Raw genomic sequence first — 12755 nt, forward strand, 5'->3', positions numbered from 1 at the left:
AAAACAGCCTGAACAGTTCCTGGTTTGCAAAGTTATCAGTGGTGGATTGAGAAGGGAGGTCAGGCTGCTTTTGGTGTTGAGGAAATGCTGAAACCAGGCTGACTCATTTCATCTCCTCCTGTCCTGGCTGATCTTCCCTCTTTCCCCTTTCACCCACTGTCTTTTGTCTCCTACCAGGCCCCCCCGGTGAAGAGCCTGGCTCTGTGTTCTCCATCCCCTCCTGGGTGGCACTGCCAGGCTGGGATGAGGAGCCCCTCAGCCTTCCCTGCTCCAGGCTGGACAAGCCCAGCTCCCTCAGCCTCTGCTCACAGCCAAAGGACTCCAGTGCTGTTGGACAATACCGTTTTCTTGATCCAGAGATGGGGCAACTAAGAGGCATTTTAAAAACTTTTATTCCATTTTCAACCTCATGAGAAGTGTGAGACAATATACAGATGTTATAATTCACGCCATCACAATCAGAAGCCAGCTATTTCCTAATTACAGTACATTGTAAGGGTTTCTTGGCCTCTCAGCTTTGGCCAGGCCATGCTGTAGATGCCTTAAAGCCAATCATCTAAAACTACCCCTTGTGGGTCCCACTACAATGCATCTTTCATAGTTCTATTTCTCCAAAGTATCTAGTCTTTTTTGCAAGGTCATCCTCTGAAACTTTTTTCTAGCTCAATATCTCTCTAAACAATATCTGTCCTATTCCACGGCATTTTTTATCTCAAAATTTGCATGTGGATGCATATGGTGTTGACCTTCTGTCAGGCCCTGAGAACTTCCTACAAATCCATTTCCACACAACCCCACCTTGGAGGCCATTCCCTAACCCTGCTCCAGCTGCCAGACATCTTTCTGGCCCTGGGGACCCCAAAGCAGGCCCCAGTGGCCTGGATAATCCACGTCCTGGATGTCCTGGTCACACAGCCCAGCCCCTTGTCCCCGTGTCAGGCTCTGGGGGTTGATTTGTGGAACATCCTTGGGGGAGGCTGCAGCTCCAGGTGGACCAGGGGGATACTGGGCACAGGGGACCCTGCTGGGCATGAACAGCTTTGGACTTCTGGGGGGAAACTGTGAGGGGGGGCTGGGGCAGAGTGACCAACCCAGTGACTGTAGGCACACAGTTTGTGGTAACTGGGAGTGGGGCTGTGGCCAAGCCTCATCCCTAAGGGGCTACAACCATGCAGGACAGGTGAACAGTATTAAAGGTGATGAGACATGGAGTGCCGAGGTGTATTGACCAACCACAAAAGGGTACAGAGGGCACACAGGTGCAATGTGTGTAAGGTGAAGGGTATAAAAGGTTATGCTGAGGAACAATAAAGGGCTGGTGCTTGATGCCTTCTTTGGTGTCAGTTGTACCCCCAGCTGGGACATCTGGTGATCCCGAGGTGATTCAGTCAGATGACTGCAGACCTAAGAGCAGTAAGATGGTGGAGCCAGGCAGACTAGGAGCCTGGCAACTGAGCCAGGTGGACCAACAGCCTGAGAGCCTAAAAATCAGGATGAGTTTTATAGCCAGGCAGACCTGGGAGCCAGAAAGAAATGTAGGCAGACCAAAGAGCCTAGAAGCCTGGACAATGTACGAGACACCAACCCAAGAGGAAGGGTGCTGGATATGAGGAGCAGATGCTACACACTTTGCTTGTTTGATATGATAGAATCAACGATAGCCACACAATAGCCACACTCTTAACTCGTGCTGCTGCCTGCCACTCCCTGCAGGCATGGTAGAGCAAGCCCTGTGCCACCGGTGATGTTTTAGCTGCTCTATGATGTTACAGCCCATTCTCCAATGTCCCACAGCTGGTCTCTGATGTCACAGCCAACTCTGTGATGTCATAGTCTGCTCTATGATGGCTGGCCTCTGCCCTGTGACATCACAACCCTCTCTGTGATGTCACAGAGATAGCCTATGATGCCATAATTGCTCAATGACCTCACATAACCCATTTTGTGATGCCGTAGCCCACTCTGTGACCTCATATTGCCGGATGATAAATTGTCAGCACCAGATGAGCTAACTCAATGCTAATTCTGCATTGAGAAAAACATCAGGCCTATGGAAACCAAACAATGCCCATTGTGTGAGAAGGGGAACTGAAATTCACCAGCCTCAGTGTCCTGCCAGCTCAGCCAGCCCAACTGGAACATTGGGATCATGAGCACCAGGGACCACCAAAGAGACCCCCAGGACAGAAGAATACATGGGTAAAGGGGAGGAGAAATATATTAATGATTTTGGGGAAATGATTTTCATATGTGTGTTTAGTCCAGGACAATCAATGAATATGTATGCAAAACACAGCCTATAAACAGAAACTTTCCTGTACTCAGCATGCATGGCTGTGGGAGAAGCTATCCCCCTGTGCATCCAGCCAAATAAAGAATGCTGCATCTTCATGTTACAATGGGATTATGGAGTTTTATTATTTTGCCCAATTTTTGGTATCACTCCCACTGCCAAGGAAAGCTCTGTCTCCAGCTGTTCACCAACAGAGAAAGGCTGGTGGGAGATGTGGTTGGAGGCTGCCTGGGTCACAGTCACCATAAAATAATAGAGTTTCCAATATTCTGTGGAAGAAGGAGGGCCACTAACAAAACATCTACCCTGGAATTATGGAGGGCAGACCTTGGCCTATTCAGGTGCAGATTTGGAGAGTACCGAATCAGGTACTGATTTTTTAAGGGAAACAGCCCTTAAAAACAAAGGGATCCAGGAAGGATGAACACACTTCAAGGAAGTAATCCTAAGAGGGAAGGAGCAGCCTGTCCCTCTGTGCTAAAGTTGAGCCAGCTAGGAAAATGTTTGTCCTGACTGGGCATGGAGCTTTTGTGGGAACTGAGGGAAAAAGGAGGGTGTGTCACCATTGGACAGAAAATCAGGCATCTCAGGAAGCATTTAAGGATGTTGTTAGGTCGTGCAGAATGAAAAGTAGAGTGGTAAAAGGTCAACTAGAGCTTAACCTGGCCCCTTCTGTGAAAAATAATAAAGAATGTTTTTAAAAAACCTAATAGCAAAGGGAGGGATAAGTAGATCTACTCTTTATTGGAGGCAGTGGGGAAGATAGTAAGATAAGGAAAAGCTCAGCTGCTTAACCCCTTCTTTGCCCCACTTTTCAACATTAGGGCAGGTTGTCCTCAGGACAAGTGTTCTCCTGAGCTGTAGATGGGGACAGGGAGCAAAACAGCCCCCCTGTAATCTAGGAGGAAACAGCTGGGGACCTGCTGAGCCGCTCAGATGCTCACAGGTGTCTCTGGAAGCAGATGGGATCCATCGCAGGAGGATGGGGGAGCTGGTGGATGAGCTCCTCAAGCTGCTCTCCATCATTTACCATGTGTCCTGGCTCAGCAGGGAGGTCCCAGAGGACTGGGGGTGCCAATGTGAGCCCATCCCCAAGAAGGGCTGGAAGGAGGATCTGGGGAGCTCCAGGCCTGTCAGCCTGACCTGGCTGCCCGGCAAGGTTATGGAACAGATCACCTTGAGTGCCATCATAGGGCACCCACAGGATGGCCGAGGAAACAGAGCCAGGCTGCATGGGTTTAGGTCCTGCCTGACCAACCTGATCTCCTTTTATGACCATGTGACACACCTGGTAGATGCAGGAAAGGCTCTAGATGTTGTGTACCTGGAATTCAGAAAAGTCTTTAGCACCATATGCCACAGAATTCCCTGGCAGCCCTGGCTCTGAGCAACAGCATCTGCAGTGGGACAGGAAACTCCCAGCTCATGGGAACAAACTTTCTATCTGTCTGCAGAGGCCACAATAAAGCTGAGTGGTTTCCCTGCCATCCCCTAGCCTTTCCTGGCCCCAGGGGCTGATGGCATTTTTGCTCCCTTAGGTTCATGTCCCCACACCCACAGCATGGGGGTGCTCCTGCCTGCTCTGTGCAATGCAAACAGGGGCTGCTGAGCCAGTGCTGCCGTGTCTGTGCCTGCAAGGATGGGGCACCTGTGTGAGCTGGGGGAGAGGCCAGGGCTGCAGAGGAGGGATGTTGTTGGCAGCTCCATGAGGATGCTCTGGGACGCTGCCCTGGGTTGTCCAGCACACTGGGGATGGATCAGCCCCTGCTCTGCTGCTCCTTCCCATCCCCCCCAGGGCCCTTGCAGAGCCCCAGCCATGCTGTTTGCCCCCAGCCTGCCCACAGCCAGCCTGGGGCTGCTCACGGGGCTTTTCTGTGCTGAGCATTGGCCTGAGTGTTCTTGAGAGAGCCTGGCCAAGGAGCCTGGAGCCCCCAGGGCCTGGCCTGAGGCATTAGAGCTGCCCCAGCAGTGCCGATGGCCTGTCCCTGCTGCAGCCCCGGCACTGCCACCCCCAGGACTGTGCCCAGCCCTGAGAGCACTCAGGCCCTCCAGCAACACCAGGGCCACCAGGGCAGCAGGGCAGGGCCACGGGAGCAGCACTGGCAACACCAAGTGCTGCTGCTGGGCACAGCTGCTGTGCCAGCACTGATCTGCTCCCAGCTCTGCACACAGACATTGCTGCTGCAGCTCCAGAGAAGGAACAAGAGGGGGATCTCCCATGAAAAGTCTGCTTGGAAATCCTTAAGGTCATTTAAACCCACCAAGAGCAAAGCTCCTCATTGACACAGTCTGTGGGTCACAGTGAAGGTGTGGAGAAACAAAACGAGATATGGCAGAATTGATGGCTGTAGTTTAGGGACAATATTTCAAAAGGCAAATAATGAAAAAGAAGCTCCAAAATGAAACCAACATGAACTATCAAAGATGATTTTTATTACTAGTAATTGGCAAAAATTGGCAACCACTTTAATGCTTCTGAATTTTTCCATGCATCAGTTTCCACACTGCAGCCTTGAGCTCCTGGTTCCTCAGGCTGTAGATGAAGGGGTTCAGGGCTGGAGGCACCACTGAATACAGAACTGATACTGCCAGATCCAGGGATGGGAAGGAGATGGAGGGGGGCTTCAGGTAGGCAAACATGGCAGTGCTGAGGAACAGGGAGACCACGGCCAGGTGAGGGAGGCAGGTGGAAAAGGCTTTGTGCTGTCCCTGCTCAGAGGGGATCCTCAGCACGGCCCTGAAGATCTGTACGTAGGAGAAAACCATGAACACAAAACAACCAAATGCTAAAGAGGCACCAACCACAATGATCCCAAGTTCCCTGAGTTTGGAGTGTGAGCAGGAGAGCTTGAAGATGTGTGGGATTTCACAGAAGAACTGGCCCAGGGCATTGCCATGGCACAGAGGCAAGGAAAATGTATTGGCCGTGTGCAGCAGTGAATAGAGAAAGCCACTGGCCCAGGCAGCTGCTGCCATGTGGGCACAAGCTCTGCTGCCCAGGAGGGTCTCGTAGTGCAGGGGTTTGCAGATGGACATGTAACGGTCGTAGCACATGACGGTCAGGAGGGAAAACTCTGTTGACATAAAGCATACATACAGAAATACCTGTGCAGCACATCCTGTGTAGGAGATGTCTCTGGTGTCCCAGAGGGAATTGTGCATGGCTTTGGGGACAGTGGTGCAGATGGAGCCCAGGTCAGCGAGGGCCAGGTTGAGCAGGAAGAAGTACATGGGGTTGTGCATGTGCTGGCCGCAGGCTACGGCGCTGATGATGAGGCCATTGCCCAGGAGGGCAGCCAGGGAGATGGCCAGCAAGAGGCAGAAGTGCAGGAGCTGCAGCTGCCGCGTGTCTGCCAGTGCCAGCAGGAGGAAGTGGCTGATGGAGCTGCTGTTGGACATTTCTTCACTGTGGCCATCATGGACTATTGAAAGAAGACAATGACAAGCTGGGAAAGACTTCATTGTGTCATTCCTATGCTCTTTAATTTGGAATCCCCTCAAAATCACTTCTCTTTTTTGGGGGAAACTTTGCTCAGCCATTTTTCTCTGAGCTCAGTTTTGTGCTGCTGCCTCATCTTCGACACTGCTCTCAGCCCAGACACTGGGGAGCCCATAGGGAACACAGGGCTCCCTGTGCCCCAGTGCAGTCAGACCTGCTGGAACCACAGAGGTGCCCTTAGCTCATTTCACCTTCCTCTCTTTCATGGTGACTGCTCTTCAGACGTGCTTGAAAAATAAAGTGGACTTTTTGAAGTCTCCAGTTTCCTTGTCAGCATCTCTAAATTTTTCTACCTTTCCCAGTGCAGCTGGAAATAGAGGGACACCAAGGATTGGTCTGCCTCTCTGCTGCCTGGAGTTGTGCCTACTGGGAGCTGTTTCTCTCTGTCCAAGCCTTGTCCCTGCCAGTGCTGCCAGAGCCCAGCCCAGCCCTGGGGGCTCTGCTCTGCAGACACCTCCCAGCACAGGGCACTGTCCAGGGGCATCTCGCTGGCAGCAGGGCCTTAAGGGCAGGCCAGACAGAGATGCTGCAAGCCAAGGTGCTGCTGCTGCTGCTGTCTGTAGGTAGAGGAGTGTGAGGAGGCACTTTCTGAGGGAGATGTGAGGCACATCTGCTGGTGCCCAGGGTGACAGTGCAGGAGTATCAGTGACACAGACAAAGCTGACAGCCCATTTCCCTTCCCTTGAGGAAAAAGCTGAGAGCAGCCCTGGCCATGCAGTACTATCTCCACAGCAGGAGGAATCTGCCCTGATGGGGGTCACTCCTTCCACCTCCAACTTCTCCCCTGCACCGTCCTTGGGGAGCTGCCAGGCAGTCTGAGAGCTGCCACTGGCAGGTGGCACATGCCCTGAGCTGGCCAAGAGCCCTGAGGGCTGCAGGACCTGCTCTACAGGACAGCCCTGGGCAGCGCTAGTTGCATCCCCAGCTTCATCCCCTGCAGCCGTCCCTGGCAGCAGGAGCTGTCCTGCCCTGTCCCAGTGCTGGTGCCCAGGGCAGCCCCGCTCTGCAGCACATCCTACCCCAAAGAAGAAAGGGCAGCAGAGCCATCCTTACAGTCACATCAGTCCTGTCCTGGGGCAGCTTTAGGAGATCCCTCCAGGAGGACAGCAGATCTATCCCCGCATACACAGACTCACCACATAGTGGGCTTTGAAGATTCCCCAAGTGAAGTCTCAGCTCAATGTCTTCCCAATCCTGATTGCCTTCAGCCTGTCTCTGCCTGGCTTCTGTCCCCTCAGTGCCTGCAGGCAGAGCCCTCAGCCCTGCTGGGCTGAGAGAGGAGCTGGTCCTGGGAAGAGCTGTTCCTTTAAAGCTCAGCAGCACAGACACAGCACAAGGACTTTAATGAGCCTCTCGGGGCTTTGGTGTTGTTTACATCAGACTCAGTCCCTGAGAGTGTCTTCAAAAAACTTCTCAAAAACTCAAACTTTAATTAAAACAATGAAGTTTCTTGAAGTTTTAATGGGTCCCAATGAGGGACACAACTGAGAAAGTGTCCCCAGATTCCTGTTAGAGCAGAACACTGGAGGCAGTGATGACAGCTGGGCACAAACAAGGCAAAGGTGTCTCTGGTGCTGAGCCAAGCTGGATGTGTTTCAGGAATGCAAAGGGCCAAGGCCTGAGCCCCAGCCCCTGGCCAGGCAGATCCTGTCCCTCCCTCCTTGCTCAGGGCTCTTCCCGGGATGGGCACTGGCATGTGGGGATGTGCAATGGCAAGGGCAGGAGCATGGGGCGGCCCCTGCCAGGCTGCTGAGCAGGGACAAGGAGGCAATGAGGCCCCAGGCCTGCAAGGGTCACTTGTCTCCTGCTCCTGCCCCAGGCCCAGGCCCAGCAGCCATGGCCAAAGTGCTGCAGGAGTTGGCTCTGTCAGGGCCTTGCAGCTGCTGCATAGCCCTGGTGCTTCTGACACAGATGAGATGTGACCACCAGAGGCCAAGGCCTGCCAGAGCTGGCAGGTTTTTTTCTGGAAGATACCCTTGCATACAGGAAATTTTTAGGGGGTAGTACCAATTCTGTCCATGGGTGTCTGAAAAGAGAGACACTTCTTTCCATAGGAAGGAAAGCATGGAGTCACAGTCGTTCATGGACAGATGAGAGGCAGCCCTTGACATTCCAAGATCAGCCAGACCCGTTAGGTCCCCCCTGGAAGGCCAAATCAGCCTGATCTCTTCCATGTTCCCCTCATTCCATGGGGCCCCACAATGTTCCAGTGGCGCCCTTAATTCCATGAGGCCCTGAAGTGTCACAATGGCCCCTTGGTTACACGAGGCCCTGAAGCCTCCTCATGGTCTCCATGGCTCCACGAGGCCCCACAGTGTCATGGTGGTCTCTTGGTTCCATGGAACCCCATGGTGTCACCATGGTATCTCAAAGTGCCCCAATGGTGTCCATGGTTCCACGAGGTCCTCACAGTGTCACCTTGGTCTCCACAGGAAGGAAACAACTGAGCCCCAGTGTTCCAGGGGCAGATGTGGGGCAGGCACCAGAGGCCATGGGCAGCCAGATTAGATGGTGCTGGCAGATTTCTTCTGGGAGCAATTGTTACGTCATGTACGGGCGGTGAGGGGCAAGGAGAAAGAGACAACTCACCCCCAATGATCATGTGGCACAGAGGAAGTTTATTTTCCAGGCTACCCTTTGTATAGAACATTTGAAAGACTTGGTGTGGATATTCTCGTTGGTCTGAACTCCACGCCACCTTGGGATCTGCCCAGTGAAATGCTTGCAGCTTCATAAGAGACCTGACTGGAAGAAGCCCCTGCCAGTCAATCCCAGGGCTTGGGAGCAACCTATCATATATGCTATTTGGTAAAAAGCAATGTCCAGATAGTTGGAGCTTTAGAGGCAGAATACCACTTTTGGACATTAATGCCTTGTGGAGAAGGATGGTTCTTTTCCATAGGAAGGAAAGCACGGAACACTGGTGTTTCAGGGCCAGATGAGATGGTGCAGACATCAGAGGCCAAGGGCAGGCAGACCTCTCTGTCCTGGCAGCTTTTGTCTGAAAGCAGCCCTTGGATATAGGGGATTTTGCAGGTGGAATCCTACATTTGGCCATTTCTTCTTAGGTAAGAAGAATGTTTTTTTCCCACTGGAAGGAAAGCACAGAGCCCAAGTGTTTCAATGGCAGAAGAGTTGACAGGCGGCTCCTGGGAGGCCAAGGTCACCAGACCTGTTTTTCCTGGCAGCTTTCACAACCAAGAAATCTTCGGAGGGCTGAGTCTCAATTTCAGCCCTAGACATCCTGATGAAAAGGACGGTTCTTTTCCATTGGAAGGAAAGGGTAGAGCCCCAGTGTTTTAAAAACAGGTGAGAGGTGGTCCCCAAGAGGCCAAGGGCAGCCAGACCTGTCTGTCCTGGCAGCTTTCACCTGGGAGCAATCCTTGGATGGACAGAGTTTTGGAGGTGGAGTCCCAGTTTTGGCCATGGGCTCCTGGTCAAGGTGGAAGGTTTTATCCACAGGAAATAAGAGTGTAAAGTCCAAGTGTTTTGGAAGAAGATGAGAGGTGGCCACCCATTGGGCCAAGCCAGCCAGACCTGTGTCTCCTGGCACCTTTCATCTGTGCGAAATCTTTGAACATAGGGATTTTTGGAGGTGGAATCTCAGTTTTGGCTGTGGGTGTCTGGAATGGTAGAAGAGTTCTTTTCATTAGAAAAGCACAGAGTCTCAGTGTTTCAAAGGCAGATGAGAAACAGCCCTCAAGAAGCCAAGGCCAGCCAGACTTTTATCTCCTGGCAGCTTTTGTCTGGGAGCTATCCTTGCATATGGGAATTTTAGAGGTGTATTCCCAACATTGGCCATGGGGACCTGGACGTGAAAGGTGCTTCTTTCTCATAGGAAAGAAAAGCACATGGTCCCAGTGTTTCAAAGGCAGATGAGAGGTGGACTTGGGGTGGCCAAGCCAGCCAGATCTCTCTGCCCTGGTAGATTTGATCTGGGAACAATCTGGGCATATAAGGAAATATTGAGAAGGAATCCCAATTTTGGCAATGGAAACCTGGAAAGAGGGACAGTTATTTTCCATAGGAAGGAGAGCACACAGCCCCAGTGCTTCAGGAGCTGATGAGCAGCTGCCCTTGACATACCAGGGTCAGCTGGACCTCTCAGGGGCCTCCAGAAGGCCAAGCCAGCCAAAGAGTCAAGACCTGATCCATGTCCCCTTGGTTCCATGGGGCCCCACAGTGTCCCAATGGACTCCTTGGTTCACTGAGTGCCTGTAGTGTGACAATATTCTCCTTGTCACAATGTTCTCCTTGCTTCTGTAGAGTCACAATGGCCCCTTGCTTCTATAAGCTCTTGCAATGTCACAATATGCCCTTGTCTCCATGCGGCCCAGCTCTGTCACATGGGCTCCTTGGGTCTATGGCCCCACAGTTCCATCCTTGACCTTTGGTTCCATGGGGTCCCTGAGTTTCACAACGGTCTCCATGATTCCATGAGGCACCAGGGTGTCACAAGGGTCCCTGATTCCATGAGGTTCCATAGTGTCACCATGGTGTCCATGGATCTGCATTGCCTCAATGGCCCTTTGGTTCCATGAGTTCTGTACTGTCAGCAATGGTTTCTTTGTTCCAGCGGGGCCTTGATGTGTCCCAACGGCTCCTTGGTTCTGTGACATTCCATGGTGTCATGTACAGAAAATCACACTATGGAAAGCCAGTGTCCATAGAGGAGACAGAGGGGTCCTGCAACTTTATTCCAACAAAGGGAAAGAGTCCACCAGGGCACACACCCATGGGGGTTTCTCTCTTGAGGTTCCTGAGGCACAGCCTCCTTTTATCCAAACTCCTGGCTCCACGTTGCCCTCTTCCTGTCCCCACGGGCTGATGTACTGGGAAGGTTCAGCCTTCCCAAACCACCTGTCCCATATTCCCCTTTCAAACCTGTCCTTTTACCCCAAAGTTCATAAACTCAGGCTCGTGTAGACCCACGTGTCTTTTTCAGGAGCCAAGTTGTCTGGGCTCTGCAATAAAGTTAATGAAGACATTAAGACCATTTCAAAGATGTTAACACCAAAACTTTCACCCATCCAATTGTCTGTAATGAATCTTCCCTGTCAGTCACAATGGACTCCTCATTTCCATGAGGCCCCACTGTGTCACAAGGGCCCCTGGGCTCCATGAGGTTTTCCAGTGTCACCATGGTGTCTTTGGACCCACATTGTCACAACTGACCCACGGTTCCATGAGGTTCCCCAGTGTCACTGTGGTCACTTCCAGAGGCTGGATGAGATCAATGTCCTGAGACACCTTGGGATGAGCAGTCAGTCAGTCACACAGTGGGGACAGCGCTGACCCAGCCCTGAATCCCTGAGCAATCACAAATCGCACCTGGGGAGAGCCCCACAAAGGCACAGGGGCTTAAAAACACAGAGCAGGGTCTGGACCCTGTCAGTTCTTTTGAGAATTTTTAACTCACCCCCACGCTGGAACCCTAGCAGTTGTAGCAAAAAGTGTGTCTGTCTGCCTTTCTCTTCTGCCTTCTTTCTCTCTTTTCTCCTTTTAATCCTCTTTACCTGGAACATTTTTAGATAACTTAAGGATTTAAAGGTTTCCAGGTTAAATGAGCTAACTAATGAAGTTACTGCTGTGGGAATCCACAAAATCAGATGGTTTTGGGAAAGCTGCAAAAGGCAGGCCTCAGAGACAACAGATCTGTGGTTAGAGCTAAGCAGTAGCCATCAGATAGGTCAGCAGAAAAATTATTTAAAAAGTAGAAAAGCAAGGACAAATAGAACACTGGGCTGTGTATTAATGCTTGTCTAGAATAACTCCCTAAGCTGTAGAAAAGTTTATCTAGCAAGATATTAGGAAGTTTGAAGCTTAATAATGGAGCTCTGTGCATTGTGTTTCAAGGCTTACAAGCAGGTATTGTATTTTAAATAAGCAGGCATTGTTTTAACCAAAGGTACGTGTGCTTATAGCGGTTGGACAGAACCACTGTCAATGTGCTTCTGCTTTGTGTGATTGCTCAAAAAGCTTATATAGTTGTAACATTAAGTTCTTGGTCTGCTGCCTGGGATGTGAGCAGATGACATCTTCCCATTGTCATAACCATGTAATGAGACTGATGCTGAAAAATAAAACAGCTCAGGGCACGTTCCACAGCAGTCCCGTCCCGTTTGGGATTTGTATACAAAACCCCAGCCAGCGATAACTGCTAAGTGTTTTATGTTGAATTAGATGTTACATTGAATCCTTTTCCAAAGTTTCTTGGATATTTCTATTTTGCCAGTAAAACTTGGTGTTATTTTGACCTCTTGTAAATATGAGGTTGGTGTTTCTCCTGTGCACCAAACTCGAATAAGGGAGCCTTTGATCACCCACAGCATTTGAGTGTTCTGGGGGGTCACAGCCCCGCAGGCTCACAATGGCCTCTTGTTTCCATGAGGCCCTGCGGTGTCACACAGGCCCTCGGTTCCCTGAGGATCTGGAGTGTCACAGGGGTTTGTGGCGTTTGTCCTTGCTGCCCCTCACATCCCCCTGGCCCACAAAGAGCCCCGAGCCAGCCGGGAGGGACAGGCCCTGCTGGCCCAGGCTGGGCTCAGGGCTTGGCCTTTCTGCTCCCTGCAGCCAAGCCAGGCCTTGCTCAGCATTGCAGGGCCCTGCCCAGAGCCTTGGGCTCCCTGCACTCCTGGCCTCAAGGATCTGCTCTCAGCACTGCCTGGGCAGCCTTGGGCACTCCCTGCCCTCCCTGGGACCCAGCCGTGCTCCAAGGCACTTGGAGTTTGGCTGCTGACTCCTTGAGCAGCTTCTTCATCCTTCTCTCACTGCCTGAGGCTCCTGGAGCCAGCCCCAAAGCCACCATGGGGCTGATTAAAATACAGAAAGCCCTCAGGAGCTCTTTGTCTCCCGTCCATTGTCTGTGAGTCTCCAGGGCTTGTGCAGGGATTGGAGTCAGCTCGGAGTTCTCTTCAGGAGGGAGATTTCAAAGTGCACCTCATGATATCTGGTTCTAGTCAA

The 12755-nt window shown here is 51.7% G+C and overlaps 1 protein-coding gene across 1 annotated transcript; it reads right to left on the minus strand.

Moving 5' to 3' along the window:
- Positions 1-4759: 4759 nt before the first annotated feature.
- Positions 4760-5692, minus strand: LOC311165834 (olfactory receptor 14I1-like; the record flags this gene model as incomplete). Its single annotated transcript, XM_084227335.1, has 2 exons — positions 4760-5038; positions 5399-5692. 2 exons carry the CDS (start codon positions 5690-5692, stop codon positions 4760-4762), a joined length of 573 nt encoding a protein of 190 aa, XP_084083461.1.
- Positions 5693-12755: the final 7063 nt, after the last annotated feature.

This window comes from Fringilla coelebs, assembly GCF_963513975.1.
Source record: "Fringilla coelebs genome assembly, contig: SCAFFOLD_30, whole genome shotgun sequence".
Classification (NCBI taxonomy): domain Eukaryota; kingdom Metazoa; phylum Chordata; class Aves; order Passeriformes; family Fringillidae; genus Fringilla; species Fringilla coelebs.